Source organism: Falco peregrinus, chromosome 4, assembly GCF_023634155.1.
Source record: "Falco peregrinus isolate bFalPer1 chromosome 4, bFalPer1.pri, whole genome shotgun sequence".
Classification (NCBI taxonomy): Eukaryota; Metazoa; Chordata; class Aves; order Falconiformes; family Falconidae; genus Falco; species Falco peregrinus.
Window position 1 is genome coordinate 3,452,035 of NC_073724.1, and position 20,412 is coordinate 3,472,446.

Sequence of the window (20,412 nt, forward strand, 5' to 3'; positions counted from 1 at the left end):
TTATTAATGTTGTCTGTAGGTTCATGCCAGTCTCAGAAAAAGAACTTATTCCACAAAATTGTCAGCAAATATAAGCACAGAAAGGAGAAGCTTAATGTTCCGGACACAGGTACTGGTGCATTACTTAGTTAAGGTTTTGGGCCGCCTTCTCTCTCAAATCAGTCTCGGGGAAATGCTTCTAGACAGAGACTACTCAGCTCTCTAGTCTGTGGTTGCTTTGGTCCCTTATTTCCCTGTCTGCTTTGATTCCATTAGCTCCTGGCTCCAGTTGATCATATTACCATATTTAAGTATGATGCTGGTTTTTTTTTAATTGGCATCTCCCTTAATTACAGTTTCCCTGCTCCAGACGCCATGCAGCAGAGCTGACAAAGCAAGGGCAGTTCTGCAGTTAGCCCTGAACTCTTTCATCCTCCACAGCTCTCATAGCTCTTTAATCCTTTGGTTGCTCATACCTTCATCCCTTCTGTATCAGAGACCGTGTTAGTTATCCCTTTGCCAGAGCAGTTATCCATGTCCCCGTCTCCTCTCCTTGTGATTTCCCACCGCGTAGAACTTTGCAGATTGCAGCCGATCAAGATGCAAGAGCTTGTTTCTGCACCAGATCTCAGAAATACTAACGTAAACCAACCCTCGCTCTGCAGAAATCGTAACCAGCTGGCTGCTTGCCTCAGATTGAAGACAGCTGACAGTTTTTTAAGTTACGTGCTGAATGGACTTGCTCTGCCCGCTGTCCTGCTGGTAGCTTTCCAGAGACTTTTCTTGTTGCAGTACTGTGGTCCTGCATACCTACATGTTCACAGCTCTGGGGGGCATTTTCAAGTGTACAGTATGTATGTGTTTATAGCTTAACCTGCTTCCCTGGGCCCCCCCCCCGTCTTTGTTTTGTTGGGGTTTTTTTGGCTTGTATTCACGCTGTCCACGCTATCCAAATGATTCCCAAGCTGTTCCTTAGTCCTTCCACAGTGGAGCTGTCTTCCACATCATCCCTGTGGTGTAGAAGAGCCCCTCTGGTTCTGCTTACTGGGTAGCTCCATGCATTTCTTCCTTTTATTTTTTTTTCCCCCTATCCATACCTGTCTCTAAGATAATAAATGGCTATCCCCGTGGCCAGTTCCCCCAGCTGCCTTTATGCTTAATGTCTTCCCCCAAGGCTTGGCCATGTTATTTCCCCTCCTTTCCTGATGCTGTGTTTTCTGTCCTCTGTGGTGCACATGCACTGTTTTCCCACACAGTCTCTGCCATCTCTGCTGCATTCACTGGTGCAAATACTTTGAAATTACTTGCTCTGTTTCGTTGTATTTGTACAACAAACATGTTGTGGGAGTCGCTTGTGAGAAGTAACTATCTTGCTTCCATGCTGGTGTGAAAAAGGCATCATACATTAACATAGCTTTCATTGGGTGCCATTCAGATTCTTTTTCCTGAATTATTAATAGACTGTGTAGACAAATTACCAAGAAAAATGGGTGTTTAAATTCTCCTGTGGGGAAAAGAAACAGAAAGTGTTTAAGACACAATAGAGTAAAAAAATGTAAATATCTTAAAATCTGCAGATTTAAAATGTGGCTAAACAAAACATCAAAACCTCCATTGGATTAAAAGAAACCAGCCTGTTTTGATATGAAGTGTGCACTATGATCAAAGATTCCAGCCTGGCAAGTGTTGAGTACCCTGGCCTTGTTCCAGCACAACAGAGGCATGTCCTTGGAAGTTAAGCATGTGAATAATGTCATCGTGTCTAAACATTTAAGCTGTGGCTGTGCATTTGCTGGAGTAGGGCCAGTTTGCCCAGTTCCTCCCAAGACTAAAGCAACAACTCGAGGAACTTACCAGTCTTAAGCAGCCCACGTAGAAGTCATCAAAGGAAAGACAGTGGATAAATGTATTGGTGGGGGACTGCGTTTTCTCTGAGATACAAAAGGGGAAAAAAATCTGGGGTCTTGCCTGCTTTTAAGTGCCCCATGTAGTGACACTGAAAGCCAAGTGTTGCTCAGCGAAGTGCAGTGCGGGTATGGCCTTGGCCGGCAGCACGCAGCCTCGCCAGCATGTGCTGCCTGCTTAACTTCATCCTTGCGTGACTTCTGAGGCAGCAGGGCCCGGAACACTTTGACCCCACTGTCTTATATACTGCAATATTCAAGCTGAGAATCCTAGCATCTTCATTGCAATTCCAGTATACAAGGATTTAGTGAATCAAACAGCAAATGAAGATTTCAACTCCTTTTTGTGGTGAGTCTATACTCGTGGTGAGTCAAAAGTCTATAATGTGTGGGGTTTGGATTTTATGGAGTTAACTTCGCTGGAGAAACAGCTCGAATTTTTTACAGCTGGAGAGGAGACACTTGAAGCCTTGCTGTCAGCAGAGGTCATGCTGAATTCCTGTGTTGTAGTCTTGAAACGTGTGTGTGTGTGCCTGTGTGCATCTGTGTTTTGAACGAAGAAAATTAAGTGCAGTAAAGGCAGATTTTGACGTGACTGGATCATACTGTCTGGGTGTGGTGTGAGTATCTGAGTGAATTTTGACTCTGCTTGATAACATCATCCATAGCATCACCAGTGCAAATCACTGTAGCACGAATTTGTGGGTATTTATAGAGAGATGGAGCCCAGTAAAATACCAGCGGGCATGCCACAGCCCTCATTGCTCCTAGCAGAGTGCAGCCAGTAATGCAGCTGAGTCTGTTAGAGAGATGTCACCTCCTTAGGAAGGCTGACAGAAGTACAGTTGGACCCATCCCTGTTTGGGGAGGTTCAGCACCACTCGGCTGAGAGATTTATTTTCTGCCACATCGTCAAGGCTTCCTGGTGGGAAGTGATACTTCAAATAACCAGGGGGAGGTCACAACCGTGGGCTCCTTGCAGGTACATCTAGTGAGCTGTGCTGAGGGCTTTGGCGTGGTGTGTGTCGCGACCAGATGCGATGCTGGCCTTCGCAGCAGAAGGGGAGAAGATGAGCTGAACATGTGTGCTGGCCTCGGTGCGGGCTGCCGCGTGGAGGAGCCCCATGGCTGGCAGAGCTAACTGCCTGCTGCTGATCCTCCGTCAGCTCTCCCACCTGCACATCAGGCTGTACAGCCTTAGCACATATGTTTGAGAAAGCACAGAAAGCACAGAAAATTAGCAGAATTACCTTTTTTTTTTTTTTTTTTTTTTTCCCCCCCTCTCTTCTTTTTTTTCTGCTGAGAAAGCCCTGCTGTGTGGAGCCTGCAGCCTGGAGGGAGCCGGCTCTGCGCCGCTCTGCCTTTGGCACGTGTCCAGGCTGGAAGGGCGCTGGGTCAGCACGGGCTCATGCAGCAGGGCTTCCCATCCAGGCAGCTGTTCCATACACCTGGCTTGACCATCTGCTGCTTTGTCAGCTGGTGTCTCTCGGCGTGGTAGTCCCCAGCCCTTGCAGCAGCACACCGTTGGCAGAAGAGCTGGAATTTCCACCAGGGTGTAGGTCAGAGCGTGCTTGACATCAGTTCCTTGGTGAAGCAGTTCCCCAGGCACTGGTGACTTGAACCTTTGCTCTGCCTTGCTAGGCTTCCCCTTTTTAACTTTTTAAAGACCATTAAGGCATTAAGCCCACCTTCCTTCTTGGCACCAGCATGCTTAGCCCCGCAGAGCATTCATTCTCCACAACGTGTGGCCTAACTTCTGCAGCGCTCTCCTGTAACAGATAGGCATTGCTGAAGAAATGCTTGTAAATCTGTCTTGCTGGGGTTCAGTCTGAAGAGCTTGTCTTCTTCTGTGGGTGCCGAGTGGGTCCAATTGACTTTATTTTTCTTGTTTGTGAAGATGGGGGGCAACAAGACTCCGTGCCCTCCATGTGCCTGCAGAACAGGGGTAACTGGCCATGCTAACCTCTAATGAATCTAGCTCAGGAAACCATCTGACACAGAGCTCTAGATGTTTTTCTCTCCAAGTCCTTTTTGTCACTGTGGTGTAAGCATGCCAGAAGGCCCGCACCTTCATACCGTGCTCGGCTCTGCGTGCAGAAGTAGCCCAGTGGTTCTACACGTGCTGCCGTTGCGCAGTGAGTACTGACCGTGTAAGTACCTGCTGGCAGGACTGCACCCTAGGAGCTGAGCCGCTTGGCATTTCTGGGCAGCATTCCCTTGGAAATGAGCTGAGCTCTGCACAGGACAGCTCTTTGACACTGGACTGTGTGGGAACAGAAGGGATGTGGAATGGATTAAAGAAATCATTAAAGAAAAATACAGGGAATAAAACTTGTTCAGCTCTGTCCTTGTGGCACAGCAAACCAAGGGCTGGTTTGGAGCACCTGTACGGCTGTACCTCTGTCAGCTGAAGCAGTGGGGTGCTCCTTCCCCGTGCAGGAGGACACCTGCGGTAGCTACATAGTTGTTGAAGCACAGACTCCGTTCTCCTCTGGAGTCCAGGGTGAAGGGTCCTGCGAGTGAAGCCTCTGTGTGGTTTCCTCCAGGTCAGGTTTTGTGGGTTTGTGCCTGCTTGAATAACGGTCTGTAAAGAAGTCAGTGAAATGTGTTCTTATCCCAGCGTCCGCTAAGGCTGCTGGAGAACAAAAAAGAAGCTCTTCCCTTCAACACCCACCCTCCGCCCACACACCCACCCGCAAAAATACTCATGCATTATTCACCTTTAATCCTTCCTTCTTCAAAACTGTATGGCAGCAATCTTACAAAGTGATAAAAAGCTTACTTTGGAGTTAGAGAAGGGGGGGGAAAAAGTGGAGGACTCTCAAGTCTCATTTCAAGGACTGAAAAACCTTAGAACATGGAGACGGAAGATACTTGCTGCATCCCAAGTTTGTCAGCCACCTTCTGCTATTTCTTCGTCAGACACGCCAACATCGTGTACTCCTTCTTATGTCTTCAGGAACTATTGCCTCTTTTTATTTTACCTCTCAAAAGGAAGAAAAAACTTTAATTTTTTCAGCTTTTTGGCATGTAGACTATGAGAAAAAAAACAAATGTGAAAGGGAACCGTTTACGTATTGACCGATCCAGTTAATTTCTAGTGACCTGACATGGCTTGAAATACACAACACACCTAATTAAAAGCATACCAAATCAGGTTGCTTTCTATTATATGTTGTTTATTGTTTGAAAGCATGTCTCTGTGTTTTTCTTAAGTGTGAGGAAAAAACCAAAAAAGAGTTGTATTACTAAGGTTAAAGCCATTATAAACTCAATCAGACTAGAATTAAACAGTGCTGTCAAAGTACTGTCTCATTAGAGCAAATCCTCGAATCAGAATGAACAAATGGCATTGGACTGCAACCAAACCACTACATTAATACATAATCAATGCTTATGAATTCCCAAATAAGAAATCTGGAGAGAAAGCTGCCCATTTAAGTATGCATTCCAATTAAGATTTTGGCCCCAGTCAGTGCAGTGAGCTTGTCTGAACCTCTTCCTATTAGCCCAGTTGAGTTACTTGAAAGTCACATGTGCAGTCGTCAGTGCTTCTGCTGAGCGTTGCAGTGTTGTGGGGAAGATCTTTGCTTGTGATTTCTCTTGCTCTCCGTAAAGAAAATGAGTTTTACAGCATCACTCTGCTCTGGAAAGGTTAGCAGCTGTAGCTAAGCACTGAGAAAAGCTAATTGGAGCTGGGTGCTTTTTTCCAAAATAAAAGAGCATGCACACGTTCAACAATGTTTTAAACAAGAGAAGGTATGAAAGTGAGTTAAGAACATAAGCAAATTAGTTTGGAACGTTTCCAAATGTTTTTATGCTTATGTACTAGACCTGATTGTATTCTTGTGCCATAAAACATTAAAAAGTCCCTTCTTGCTTAAAAGAAAAGGGCACAGGGCAACAGCTAGCGAGGTGAAACATGTTCCAGCCGTACTCTACATCCAGTCCCCATCCTCGCACGTGTAACAGATAAAGAACCTAGCAAAAGGTGGAGGTTATGTTAACCATATCTCTGAATAGGAAGCTCATTACATCTACAAAACAAGTAATAGATAAACGGTAAATACACGTTAAAATGAAAGAGGGAGGTGTCCCTGCAAACCGCTTGGCTGTTGGGCATGGTCTGTGGGGTTGGGTGGGATGCAGCCACGCTCGGCGTCGGCGGCTGGTCTCCTTCAGGGCTTAGCCCTCCTGAAAGAGCAGTTGTTGCAATTGCATCTTGAGTGTTGTGCGTGTAATTTTTGCTGGTCCTTCAACTCAGGAAGGGAGCAAATGGGTCTTAAACATATCTTCAAAACGGAAGGAAGGATTGGATGGAGTTGTGGGGAAGAGAAGGCTAACTGTAGGCACAGTAACAGCTGTGAAATATGTAAGGGACTGTTGCAAAGAGATGGGGCGTAACCTGATGGGTAGTGAAGGAAATGAGTTGTAAACGTAGCAGGGGAGATGAGAGGCAGGCATTTAGGAAGAAATGGGGAATCATTCAGGATGGCAATGTACTGGGAAAAAACACCCCAAGGACTTGGTGCAGATGCTACAAGCGCTCCCAATTTCAAAGCAGGTTAGACGGCCATATGTAAGAAATTACCTAGGCATTCCCCTTGCTCCCTGTAGTCTCCTTCTAACCCTAGCTCACAGTGGCCGCAGATGGGGTAGGTCTCAGAGTACTTTTATCACAGGAGGAAAAAAGACATCACAGATGGAATTTATGGACTAGTGATACCCTACGGTATCAGCGGAATGGCTTATTAAGTCAATAGAAATTACAAAGGATTGGCAACTGCGCGCTGATTTCAGACTTTGGAAGCTTAAATACATTTTGTGGTTGCTGTCCAACCAATTTCTTCATGAACAAGATCAAAGTGACTGTTCAGGTGAAAATTTGTGATAGAGTTCCAGTTCAGGGAAGAAGGTGACTTGGAAATGCCAACACTGGTACTTGCTGAGAATGATTTGAAACTGTTCCTCTCTCCCTCTCTGACTTTATGTAGGCAGTGTTTTCATCGTGGTATTTTATCCTATGTTTACTTTCTTTTTTTAGCATTCTTGTCTTCAGCTGTGATCCAGCTCTGCTTTTATATTTGCTGCCTTTTGGGTGTTTTTTTTAAGGCTTGTTCTTTTGTAAAAGGCAGTGTTTCCCTCTGCTTGGAGGAGACGATGTAGAGTGACTACAGAGGAAGGATTGGGGTTTAGTCAGGAATTCCTGAATCCTGCTTGTGGGTCCGTCTGTGAGCTAAGATAAGCTTACACGGGGACCATTATTGTTCCTTAAATACATTTCATCGCTTAGCTACTTGCTGGCATCTTCTGTTGCAGAGTGTTTTATACAGATTGTTTGATACCCGGCTGCCATCGAAGTGCTACTGCCCATCTCACAGTTTTCTTTGCAAATATTAGAAACTTGAACCTTCCAGGATACCTTTAAGAGCTGATGCTACTGTTCCCCTGCAAACATCGGCAGCATTCGGAACATACCTTACTGTGGGTTATGCTCCAAGTACCTGTGAGGGAAGGCTTTATGCAGATAGATGCAAAATGGTAAATGAGTGTAGCTAGTAGCTGACTTACTCGATATGTGAAATGGTGTTTTTATCCTCTTTCAGCCATACTCTCAGAAGACAGAAATTCCAGCGAGTCTGCCTGGAAGAATAAAATTTCTCTATCTGCCCTAAACACTCCAGAGCCAGCAATGATGCATGAACCTTTAGTTGGCAGCCAGAAAAGGAAAGCAAGGAAAACTAAGATCACACATCTTGTCCGAACAGCAGATGGTCGAGTGTCACCAGCAGGAGGGACGCTGGGTAAGGAAATTGGCGTTTAAATTTTGTTAAAACTGAATGTTTGGAGAAGGTTTGGGACTGCAAGCAGCCGGTCAGGGAAGTAGTTCTCAGTTAGCTTGTTTTCATACCTGCTTAGGTCATTCTGTAAAATACAGGTATTAATCAACTGGGAAATCACTGAGTCTGTGATGGCCAACTTCTTTTGCTGGAATGCCCAAATCTGTCCTCACTGTGGGTACTTCTCTCTTAAGAACTAAGGACTCATACTGAGAGAAATGGAAAATGGTTACCTTTCATAGTTTGTTTCCAGCCAGCGAAGAAACTACACTGCACCTATTTATAGGATGTAAAAATAAATTCCACAATGGGATGGTCAATGCCCCAGTCCTTGCAGGAGTCCTCTGCGCTTAAAGTAACCTTTCAGGACTCCTGTTAAACAAAAGCTCTCTTGCCTGACCTAAAATACTAAACGCAGTTGAAAGCAAAATCAGTAAACTGCTTCATAAATCTTAGTACTGTGCTTGTGCCAATAGCTTGGGTCAGAAGAGGCTGCAGCCTGAATCGGACCACACTTGCAGAAATCAAAGTCCTAAAGGTTAACACCAGACTAGTCAGCGTATCGATGGGCTGCTGTGAATTTAAGGGCTAGATGTGCAAACTTTGGTTTCTTTCATTGCAGAGGAGAAGCCAAAAGAGCTGCCACAAAGTACTCTTCAAAAAACATCAAGTGCAGAAACAGATTGCAACGGTGAATGCTCCAGAAATGCAGAGACAGAAGAAAATCATAGTATTACGTCAGATATGCCGGCGGTGTCTGCGTTTTTTAGCTTAGCTGCTCTGGCAGAAGTAGCAGCCATGGAAAATGTACACAGGTATGGTTTGTTTTTCCCCTTGTTGTCTAAGTGAATAGTACGTGGCAGCCAGCTTGTTCGGAAAGCATGTGAATTGCAGACTGTTTAATTTGGCCTGTGTTTCCTCTTCCGCAGCTTTCCATGAATGTCTGTTTTGCACCACTTGCTTAGTAGTGTTAAGTCTTCACCCAAATGACAGTGTAATCTATTTCAGTCATCAGTGAAGTGATCCTCCTTGGTAGGCTTACCTACCTATTTTTGCTTATAAACAGGTTCATGTGCTCCTTGAGATCCTAACGAATGAGGGTTTCTAATTATTATGAGATGCTATTTGTCAGATAATAGCAGATTTAAATAGCTATTGCATGCTGATCTGCCGTTTTCAGTGGCCTGAAACCATGGAGGGAATTTCATGTAACTTCAGCTGAAGAAGCCTTCATGTCGACCATGGCTGAAGGAAGCTAACTTGTTATTTTTGCTCTTGTGCTTTGCTGTGTAGGAGGCAAAGCGCCTGCAGAATGACATGGGGCAGAGCAACTCTGGGTGGTGGAAAGCCACATTAGTTTGTGTTGGTCCTCTCAGTTACTGAGTAGACCCTCCACACAGATAAGGTGGAGAATGTGCAGGTTACTTAGGGCTGTTGGATCAGCCCAGCATGGTCAGATCCTGCCTGCTGGATGTGCAAAGGGAGGAAATCCATCACACCAAGTCCTCCTTGGCTCCTAATTGTCCAGTGTTGTCCTTATGATGCTGCGGCTTCTTGGAGATGAAACCCCGTCCTTCCCTGCAGTAGAAAGTCAGCGAGGACATGCTGGGCCAGTTTGAAAGCATCACAGCCTCTGCAGATGGCATTTGGCAGGTTGCTGACTGCCTGAGAAACTCCACAAGGCTTGACTAAGGTTGACGAAACCGTTCACAGCCTCAGTTTACTGGTGGTCTCGTGGGCCCCATTGGCCAGCCCAGCCCTGCCTGCTGAGGCTGCGCATCAGACGCCAGAAGGCTCGTAGAAGCACGGGGGCCCTAGCAGAAGCAGTGGGCTCGCCCCAGCCTGCTAGCTCTTCCCTGCAGCGGCTGTTGTCTTGCCTAAGCAGCACCGTTCTGGGTCAGAAGTGTTCTCGTACTGCAGCCAGCCTGGCCCTTCCTCCCAGCATTGCCGAACAAGTGTCTGCTATCCAGACAGCAAAAGTCTGACCTTGTTTCTGGCATCTTCTGTGGTCAGAAGCCACGAAGTGGGACCTGGGGAAGTGCTGTGCTAGGCTCTGCCCTCACTCACAGCCTTGTGGTTTCATTGATTTCCAGTAACGCTGACCAGAATCACACAAGAGCAACAGGATTTGCTTCACTGTGGTTTTCCCCTCTTTGTTCCTCAAAGAGTTCTTGTCCTCCCAGTTGTTTCCCCACTGAAATGAGATGTTTTACATAGCCTCTTGTTTGGGGCTGCCTTAGTCCCGCTTGTTGTCATCTCACCATACAGCTAGAGCAATGCAGCACCTTCCGTCAGGCCTGAAAACACCAAACCGGCACGTGTCCAGCAGCTGTTGCAAATTCTGGCCTGTAATCGCCCCCGGGGGGGAGATGACAGCAGGAGAGGACTCTTTGTCAGTAGGAACTTAGCCACATCTTGCAGATTTGGCAAATGGAAATCAAAACAGAAACCTGGATCTGATGCACTAGAGGCTTCTCAGTTTTCTACTCTGTCAGCTGTTTGTTATCTTGTGCAACTCGCTTCTTTATTTGCAAACAGCCAGAAAGGAGAACAACAGCATTAGAGGTTTCCTTGATGTGTTTCTTCAGTGTCTGAATTTAATTATTAAATAATTTCCCAGAGCCTTGGGCCATGGAAGCCAAACTCCTTTTTAACTGTAATTAGAGCTTGTCTGGAAGTAGCAGCGTGGTTTTCATTCGGAGGTTTCTGTTTGGCTGTATTTACCTTGTGCATGCCCCAGTGCAGCATGCAGCTGTGAGCCCGAGCTGCGTTTTGTGCCAAGGTCACTCACTCCCTTGCCCTCCGGTTCTGCAGAGCACGTCGGTACCTCCGCGCCCGCCGGGGCCTTGGCTGTGCCAGGGGGAGCAGAAGTGGCCCTTGTGTAAATAAAAAGTGAGCCCCAGGTTTGCGTTGCTGCAAACGACACGTACTGCAACCAAAATAGAACCTGACTTGTGAGATTAGGTAACAGGCAGTGACGTGCTTTGTGTATGTATTTTAAAAGGCAAGCTGCAGAGGAGCTCTCCCAAGTCCATCTGCTACAGTGATTGATGTTGATTTAGAGCATGTTAATTCTGGTGCAGTTTATTTTTATGATCCCCTGTGCCAGGGGATCATTTGTAAATTAACACCGCTGTAGTAATGAGAGAGATGTGCTGGGCTGATGAAGTGTTAAGTCATGAAACCTGGAGTAATTGCAGTGTGCGACCGTGCTGATGAGTAGATTTCCGTATTGTTGAAAAGCTGGCTACTGGCTCGCGTTACCATGATGTGTGCATTTACCTGCTTTTGCCACGCGTGAGCTGTACTCTGCCTCTGCGGGCTGAAGCCCCGCTGCCTTACAGAATGAGTAACAGTCCTTGTGTGCCCCTGCCTTACTCGTCAGCTGAGCATTTTGGTTTGTGTAAGTCAAACACCATTGCGCCATGGCTTTGCCTGACTTTGCATCGTGTTGCAGGTTGTCCTCGGGACGCCGTGTTGCTGTTGCAGGAACACCTCTACAGGCGGCTGTAACGGCAGTGTAGGGGCACTGCGGCAGCGGGCAGTGACGGTGCCGTGCTGTCAGACGTTCAGTCCTATCATGCGCCGCTTCCCATCCTTTCTGGTCTGCTAAAAGCACCTCCTGTGCTTCAAATAATGATGGGTGGCTTTTCTTTTTTTCTTTTGCAGAAGTCAGAGGGCCACGCCTCTCCCACATGACGGACAGCCAAATGAAATGTCTCAGGCTCCAGTGCTTATTTCCTGCGCTGACCAGTGAAGCTCCACTTTATTGTAAAACATTGTGCTTTACCTAATATCCTAGCCTTGTCTTTTATCAAGGGAAGCTAGTCAGTCCATATGATGGAAACTATAGACTGCAAGCAAGTGCTTATTGCTCTGAGTGGCCCAGAATTCACTGGAAGCCAGACGTTAGCAACTTGGGCCAGGTCCTCAAATCGGAACCCAGTATGTAGAAGGGTGATATTAATTGTCTATTAATGAACAGAAATGGAATGATCCCAGAGCTTGCTTTCTATTGAAGGCTTTTAAACAGTACACAGGTGGTTGGTGTGAAAAAGGCTGCCTTTACTGTTAGCTCACACAGCATCTCTTTTACCAACCAGAGAGTACGGCAACTAGTTTCGTATAATACCTAGTTATTCTAAATGAAAATAAAAAAAAAAAACAAAAAAAACCAACAAAAAAAACCAACAACAACAAAAACACTGACGCACTGCACTAGTTATTATTAGATATTCTTAGTCATTTTTGTACATGAAGATTTAAGTTCTAAGATGGTTTATATTAATAGGTTATGCCTACGTTTATATTGTAGAATGAATTTAAAACCTGTTCCAGAGAACTCAAGGCAGCCTGGACAGATGTACCATTGTTAGCGGTGTTTGGGCAGCCACGTGGTCCAGATGTTCTGCACTTTTATATTTGCCACCGGAGTGGTAGAGTTTACTGGGAAAAATTCTGACAGGCTACGTTTAGGTTTGTTTCTTTTTAATTTAGCTTTGAATAACCAGGATGATGTGCATTAGAAAAAGGAGTGGTGTATGGAAAAGAAAATACTGCAGATAATTGACTTGTCTTTCATGCCTTGGAGGGTTCCTTTATTTTTGCATAGATATCTGAGCGACTTGGTGAAACTTTCCTGTAAACAAAAAAGTACTGCAAATGCGTTTTTCAAAAGTGACCTTAGTATTATTTCACCTTTCTGAAAAACCTAAACCCGTGACTTTTCGATATACATGTACACCAATACACATACCTTTTACATTCTACAGACACTGGCATTGTTGTAGTTACTATGCACGGTCCAAATCGGCTTCAGAATTTGCGTAAAGGGCCAATTACAGTTTGCGTTGGTGAAGTGGCGAGTTGTATGCAGATAAAACTACAACCGAAGAGTAACGTTTGACTGAATTCAGACTACCAAACAGATCCATCTGCCAGTTTCTGTCCTTGCTTATGTCGAATTTTTGTGTTTTGCTCTCATAAATGCATCCCAGAAGCAGGCGGAGTGTATCACTTGGCCTGTTACCTTTGCTATCTTGACTTACACTGTTGTACAACTGAACATTAATTCCTACCAATAGATGCAAAACGATCACTATTAATTGATCTAAAGCTACAAATTCGACAGGGTACTTCTTCAATAGCACAAGATGTTTCCCTACTTTTTGCATTGTAGCACAACAATTTACCAAATTGGACTCCAGCAATAATTTTCTATTAGTCTTCATCATACCGGCTGAACTTTTGATAGTATTAGATTGAGTTTGAAGTTCTTTGAATTAAGTCTTTAAATGATGCGAGTTTACATCATTCTATCAGGCATTCTTATTTATACTTGACTGAACTGATAATGTGTTTGGGGGTTATTTTGTAACTAATTTGATGTAATAGCCATATGGACAGTAACTCTATTAACGCTTGCTAGGTTTAGCCTTTCATCGTTGTAGCTAAGCGAAAGTCTTTGGTTCAGTGTCAGGAAACAATATACAACATACCACACGAGTTGTAACAAAGGAGTGAAGGTCTGACGAAAGGCAGGTAGCTGGGAAGTGTCACTGAAATAGCACCATCGAGGATGCATGTGTTGGAAGAAGGGAACAACGACAAAAACGAACAACAAAATTTACGAGCCAATGAGTCAGTGAAAAGGCTTTTTAAAAATTCAGGTGAATATATGACTAAGAGCCCCTAGAATGCCATTGCAGCCTATGGCAGTATTTTTAATAAGATTTTAGTAAAGTTTTATAAGTTATTTTAACAAGACAGGAAAAACTTAAAAAGACTTAAAACTGTTGGGTCACAGCAAGGTGGCTGTTGGAGTTTTGGACCACTTTATAATTAGCTGAAATCCAAATACGTTACAGTGCAGGCCGTTCACGTTGACAATGGTACTAACTTATTTCTCTAGAAAACCTTTAGAGTAGATATATTTTTGTCAAAGCACCCCATCCTTCCTCGATTTAAATTTCAATATTGTTCCTGAAGATATTTCTGTATATTAATGGTACCTTTTTTAAAAGAAACAGAAAATTACTTTTTTCTATATGAATTAATATCTTACTTGATCTGCTTTTCCTTGACTTTCCCTTAGAGAGGGGGTAGGGTTGGGTCAGTTTACTGGATATGACTGTTTTCAGATACTTACAAACCTTTTTGTAGATATGCTTAATTTTTAAGCGATTAGGCACTGAGAGTAGCAGAAATCCTGCAAAGCTTTATAGTTCACTAGGCATTTGCCTTTGTTGGTTCTCTGAGTGACGTCTTGATTTGAGTAGCTAGAAATTTCCCTGAATCTACTAGAAGGGGTATCAGTATTTTCAGGTAACAAAGTCTGTTAGCACAACAAAAATTTCAGACCAATATCTTACTGTATTGGGGTTGGGTTTTTTCCTTGTTTGTTTTGTTTTAATTTTTATTAATTTCAGCTGCTTTCATTTTGGAAAATCTATTGCTATTGTGTGTACTTCAGTATACCAGCAAACACTGTTACCCGTTAACACATTGTCCACAAATGCCTCTAGAGAAGAAATTGTTGCACCTTATGTATATCTCAAGCAAACCAAAATATGATGCTTTTCTGCTTTGTTTATTCTGAATATGTTGTATCATACTTTACTGAACCCATTTTAACTTAGCTAAAGCTATCGATATTTATGCATTTCACATTATTTTCTGGATCTGAACCTGTGTATAAATCTTTCTTTAAAAAAAAAGAAAAGCATTTACCGTAGTTGTCCTCTGTGAGTTATCCATGGGAGAGGGGGGGAATCTTGTCTCAAGTGTAAAATGCAGTACTGTCCCAGTTTTCCTTGGTTTTTATTTATTTAGTGATCTTTGATATTTCATATGTAGTTTTGAGGTATACAAAATATGTTGTCGTAGCCGAAGCTACAGATCTAAGCAGCTGGGAGAAAATTACTTTAATGTCTTCTTAATTGTTGTAGTACTGTATACAAATATGGGAAAAACGTTCTGCACAACATTTGAGATGCAGATTCTTATCCCCACAGTAGGTTGTTTTCCAATATTAGACCAAATCAATCAAAACTCAAATGATCTTAAAGGTCTTTTTCCAACCTAAAGGATTCTATGATTCAAAAGACATCTATGGAGATTACTTAATGCTCTGCTTATGGCAGTAACTACCCCTTGAATGTGCTGTGATTTCAGAAATAGAATATATTTATTTAAGATGACTGAATGCTCTTTTATACTAATACAATATTCCAAAGTCATGAGCAAGAGACTTCTTGGTAGTTTGGGTTTCTATTTTATAGCATTGGTGCATGACTTTTGAAATTAAAGTGGTAAGCGTTGTCGGAAAGGGGCGCAGGAACGAGGGACTGGTAGAAGCGTGTGAACTTGCGGTGTTTAAATTCCAGCTTTGGTCTTTATTATTTGGGTGAAAGCTGTCTTTGTGGCATGAGGCTGAGGAGCACTCTGCAGTTTGTATCGAGTGGAAACCCGAGGGAGCTGGAACTCATATCAGAGCAGGGGATTTGCCTTATAGTTGGGATGCTATCTTTCGGAACAGGATATTAAATTGAAGCAGTTTTAATTTCCACTGCCTGTTTAGCTACTGTACGAATACTGAACAGACTGAAGGCAACAGTCGTAGACGTGGGACAGCTAAGAGAGGAGGGAAGGAGAGCTGCCCTTTGGTTTCAGTATGGCAAAGTTACGGCAACAAAGGGGAATTAGAAAAAACGATAGATGTATATATGTGTGTGTATGCGTGTGTGCATGTGCGCCTGGGTGTGTACATTCTGGAAAAAAAAAAAAAAAGGTGGGAAAAACAAAAACATGATGGGTCTACAAGAGACTACAATGTACGTTGACCCTGTGAGTGCACTCCCTTTTTTTGGATGCTGAGTCTACTATGGCTACCTCTCCTAAAAGACTACTTTTGTTGACTTCCATTTGCTTTCAGGCTTGATTGCGTAATCTTTTCAGCCATTGGTACCATTTGTATATCGCTGTGTGCTTCACTTTCCAAGAGCAGCGTTTCTATAGCGCAGGCAGCGTAAAGGCTGAATATACAGCGGTGCCCAAACTGTGTTGCTGGAGCGTTTTTGTTTAACCTCTGCCGTAGGCATGTGGGTTGCGGGACGCGGGCCCACTGGCTCTGGTTGGGTCAGTGAGGTCATTTTGGGTAAAATGCCGTGCTGGTGGGGCGCTGGGCTTCAGTGGTTGCCAGAGGTGACGCAGTAAGCCAAGCGCTGCTCTTGAAACTTCTTGTGGAAGTTTATGTTTGATTTCACAAGGAAACGTAACCGTGCAGCTTGTGTCTAGTACACCATGCGTTACCCATTAGACACTGCTCGTTTGCCGTGCTTGCTGGGTAGTGTGTAGAGCTCCTAGGTGTCTTGCCGTGTTCTGTGATGCTTGGGGCGTCCGAACCTTGTACATAGTGTGGAACTGTCACCTACAGCTGCCAGGATGCTGAGGCACTTCAGGACACTGGGCGCCGTGAACGAGTGCATTTTAGGCTGTGAAGGAGTCACTTGCCTCCTCCCCCGGTGTCCCCAATAAAAAGGCACAGTGAGGTTTATGCTCTCACCTAAGTACTATTATATTCATTTATATACTCGGTATTTTCTACTGAATTGACAACCTTGAAGAAGCTTATGAGATGGATGTATATTTTATGTTCCCCTAGTAATTCTTCTAAGGCAGAAATCTAGGAAGACTTGGCATGACATCTCCACTCAGCATCCCACCTACGCTTACACCGAAACCCATCCTTACTGCCGGGCCAGAGTTGTTGCTTGCACCGGGACAGTGCAGAGCCCCCATGATGGACCACTACGCTCTTGGCGATAAGCTTGGGCTTGCGTGACGTTCCTGGGGGCGGCACGTCCTGACCCTAGGGCCTTCAGTGACGTGAAAACGACTGCAATTAGCTTAACATTTATTGAGTTCTTCCAAATAATTACGTTGGAGGTTCTGGGTCTTGACTGTTAGCACATACCAGCAGACCCACCCTGTACTCTACTGGCAAACCCCACAGCTGCCCAGGCTAACTGCCCAGGCTGCTGAACGTCACGCTCTCACCTGCTCTTTGCACCCCTCCAACTGAAACCTGGTTTTCCCCCATGCACTGCTATACCTTAACCAGCGGTTGGGGCTCTGAAGGTGACAGAAGCAGAGGAGGCATGTATGTGCGTGTGTCTGCATGCGTGTGTACATACGCGTCCACACGCGCACATCGGAGTGCCATGACTTGCAGCGTGTTCTCTGCAAAAGTGTTCCTGTCTTCAGTGATAAAACAGCATGAGGTTTCTCAGACGATAGTTTTCCAACTTTCTTGCTAGATTTCTGTCTCTTCCCTTCACATTACACCAGAAGGTGTGATTTGTGAAAATCACACCTGAAAAAAACCACCACCCCACAGTTCCTGCTAACCTAGATGCTGCGCAAACCTTCTTTCTCAGCAGTGCTTGCTTTTAATAACCAGTATCTGTTCATAGTTTTAACACAACTGATTTGCCATGATCTTTCTTCCTAGAGCCCAGTCCTGCAACTTTCATTCTCGCACATAATTCCACTGAATTTTGACCTAGTATCTGACTTTATTCTCTCCAAAGCTTGGTGTAAACATGCCTTACAATAGTTCATCTCCACCAGTGGTATAACAGAGCTACTGCCTTCTTAGATGTGTGTAGTTAAAAGTAAGTCAATAAGCACATTTATAGAATGTCATACTTTCTTCAAAAACCTCTAATTTGATATCTTTAAGTGCACATGTTAAGTCATGTGTATAACATGCTAAAGTACGTTAAACTGTGATAATAAAACTGAATAAAATATTTAATAAAATATTTGATAAGGACCTTTAAATAGATTTCTTTATGTTCATTCTATTTTGGTTATCTAGTGTGTGCCTGTAAACAGTTTCCCATTTAAAACTAATGATTGCAAATAAATACTATTCAAATGGAGCTTCTTTGATGCTTCACCTGCTTTACTATCACATGATTGTTTACTTTAACATACCACTGAGTTAGCAGTATTTGCAGAGTTTGGTTTTAGAGATAGTATGAATTTGTTGGCTTTTCTTATACTTAAAAGGAAACAAGCTCATTTTCCACCCAAAAAAGGAAGATGCCAAACCCCAGAGATGGAGCCTCAGAACTGTGAGCTGTAGTTCCCTGTCAGCTCATCCATTCAGCTTCTCCACAGGGACTGTAAAGAGTGTCACGTATTTTGCAAAGAACTTCTGCCCATTTGTGCTTGCTTACACGTTGTCTATTATGGGAGCTTCCATTTTTTAGTTTCAAAACTTCCAAGCCTGATTCAGCCCTGTTGACATTGCTGGAAAGATCCATAGACCCGTGCGAGTGCCCCAGAATTCAGTGGATTTATATCGGCATAAAGCTGGAGACCGTGGGATGGAGAGAGCCAGGACTCCGTGCAGTTAGGCTCTGGGAGAAAAGTTTGCCTTTTCTTCTGAGCTTTCCAGGTGTCCGCTTTGTGTTTCTGGATTTTGTCATCTTTGCACAATTGGGAAGCTCGTGTATAGTCCACACCATCCCGCGTGAAGAAGCTGTTGCTGTGTTTTCAGTCCTTGGACACTAAGAGAACTTGCTCAGAAATGGATTCTCTTTTAGAAATAAGTGGCAAGGGTCGTCAATATTTAAACTTACAGGTCCTGACTACTTTGGAAACTTAAATCAGGACTCTGTTCTGCCCATATTTTTTACCATCTTGAGGCCTGAAAATTGGGCAGTTGGGGATCTTGTCTTTACCTGTCCTTGGATGCCTGAAGCCTCCTTGGTCACAGTGAATTTTTCTGGCCACAGAAGACCCAAGCAGAGACTTCATGAAGCCAGCAGGCACTGGTTGGTTGTGTGGCAGCAGAACTGTCTCCAAATCAAAAGGAGCAGAAGGGGGAAGCCTTTAGGTTTGTTTGGGGTTTGGGGTTTTTTTTTTAACTGTGTGCCATTTACTCAGGAAAGAAGAACTGTGTACAATCGTGCACTGCCGTTACTGGGCATGCGTCAGTATGTCTGCAGAGAAACGCCAGGAATGGAAGAGCTTCAGCGATAAAGGCCACATAAAGGTCACGCTTGGGGAAGGGGGAGAAAAGCTCTGTTTCCACGAGCAAAAAAAGACAGACAAAATCTTAAGAAATGCCTATTTTTTCAGTATAGTATGCCCAGTCAGGGACATTGAAGTCACTATGCTGGCTTTTTTTCATTACTGAATTACCTTAGGACAGTCATCTCGATTCCTCGAACTCCCATCTTTTCCCATCTGCTGTCATTTTGTTCTTCCAACAAAAGACCCGCTGAATTCCCTGACTCTTGGTGCATCTAGGTGTGCTTCATAGCCAGCTCACATTGCTTCCTGCAGCTGCGTGGCATTGCACTGACACTTTCTTAATTGTCAGGTAAGATACATTTCCATTAATATTTTGGAAAAACACGGGGTGGAAAGGCATCCTCCTCCTTCTCCTCGAGTGCCGTGCTTCTGGCAGGCATGCTGATGTTCTCCCCTTGGTACCGTTTGCTGGGTCCTTTCCATTGTTCATCCCGGAGTTATTTAACATGCAGCCGCTTTCAAATAGGTTATTTTCTTTTCTTTTTTTTTTTTTCCCTACAATGTGACAATGTTAAGTGAGACACAAAGTATACTTGAGCATACCCTAACCATGCTATATACCAGCTTGTGAAGCTGTTGGTTCTTCAGTAGGACACTAGCACTTTGTAACAAAATACAAGATGCGTTCCTATATCTGCTGCAAAGTTCTGTTTTGTTTTGTTTTCAGAAATAAAACCTGTAAGATATAACGCCTACCATCTATTCAGTGTCATCTTCTTTTTGTGGACTGTTCTTGGCACAGCAGCAGTAAGAAATTGAGCTCTAATGTATCTAAAACGTACTCTAGACTTCAGCTAGGCTTCCTTGGCTCCTTTCCGAAAGGAGGAGATCTTCAGCAGCAGCAAGCTAGCGCGAGATGCAGCGCGCTCAGCCCCACTTGAAGATCCAGCCTACATAAAGCGATACAAAAAGTTCATTCCGTGCCGAGCAGCACTTCAACCTATTCATCAGCCCATGAAACACGAGGAACTGGTTGAAGTACACCCCAAAATCAAACCGGTTGAGTCAGAATGTCAGGTTTAGCACCGAACTGTAATTCTCTGAATGAGAACACCTTCTGCTTTAATCCCCTCTGTAGCATTGTGTTGGTTTTGTTTGTTTTGCTTAGTGTTTGGATCTGGAGTGGAACCATCGCGAGTGTCAGGTGTGTTTGTTGTGGTTTTGTGGTTTGCACACTAAGCAGACCAGTGTTGCCATCAAACAACATCCAGTTTCAGGAAAAAAAAAAGGGGGGGGGGGGGAGAAAAAAATAGAGTCCTTGGGAGATGTCCTCCTGATCCAAAAGAAGTGTTTGGAGTACATCTTCAGATCAGGGACGTGGCCCACCAAAGGCTTCCCAGTCGTGGCAGAGCAGCAGGCTTGGGCAGATCAGTCTGGGCATCGGTTCCCTTCTGAGGTCTGGGTGGGTCCCCTGCACACCCAGTCCACACCTCGAGTTACAATCTCATTTCAGGCTTTCCTCGTAAGAAAAATCTTGATTCCTGGGTGTTTTTATGAGTGATACTCTTAAAATGATATTGCTGCTGGAGGGCTTAAGACTGAGCAGCATGTCACCAGAAGCTTTGAGGTCTAGTATCTCAGAT

At 44.2% G+C, this 20,412-nt stretch overlaps 1 protein-coding gene across 20 annotated transcripts in view; it reads left to right on the forward strand.

Annotated features, from left to right (window-relative positions):
* Window positions 1-19,518, forward strand: part of BBX (BBX high mobility group box domain containing) — a 145,636-nt gene extending 126,118 nt beyond the window's left edge. For 18 of the 20 annotated variants that reach the window (XM_055801290.1, XM_055801287.1, XM_055801280.1 and 15 more), the window contains 4 exons: window positions 20-109; window positions 7,490-7,687; window positions 8,346-8,538; window positions 11,393-19,518. In XM_055801290.1, coding sequence (XP_055657265.1) covers window positions 20-109; window positions 7,490-7,687; window positions 8,346-8,538; window positions 11,393-11,480 — 569 coding nt within the window. In that variant the 3' untranslated portion in view covers window positions 11,481-19,518. The remainder of the gene's footprint in view (window positions 1-19; window positions 110-7,489; window positions 7,688-8,345; window positions 8,539-11,392) is intronic. The other 2 variants (XM_027786781.2, XM_055801279.1) reach the window with 1 other exon arrangement.
* The last annotated feature ends 894 nt before the right edge of the window (window positions 19,519-20,412 follow it).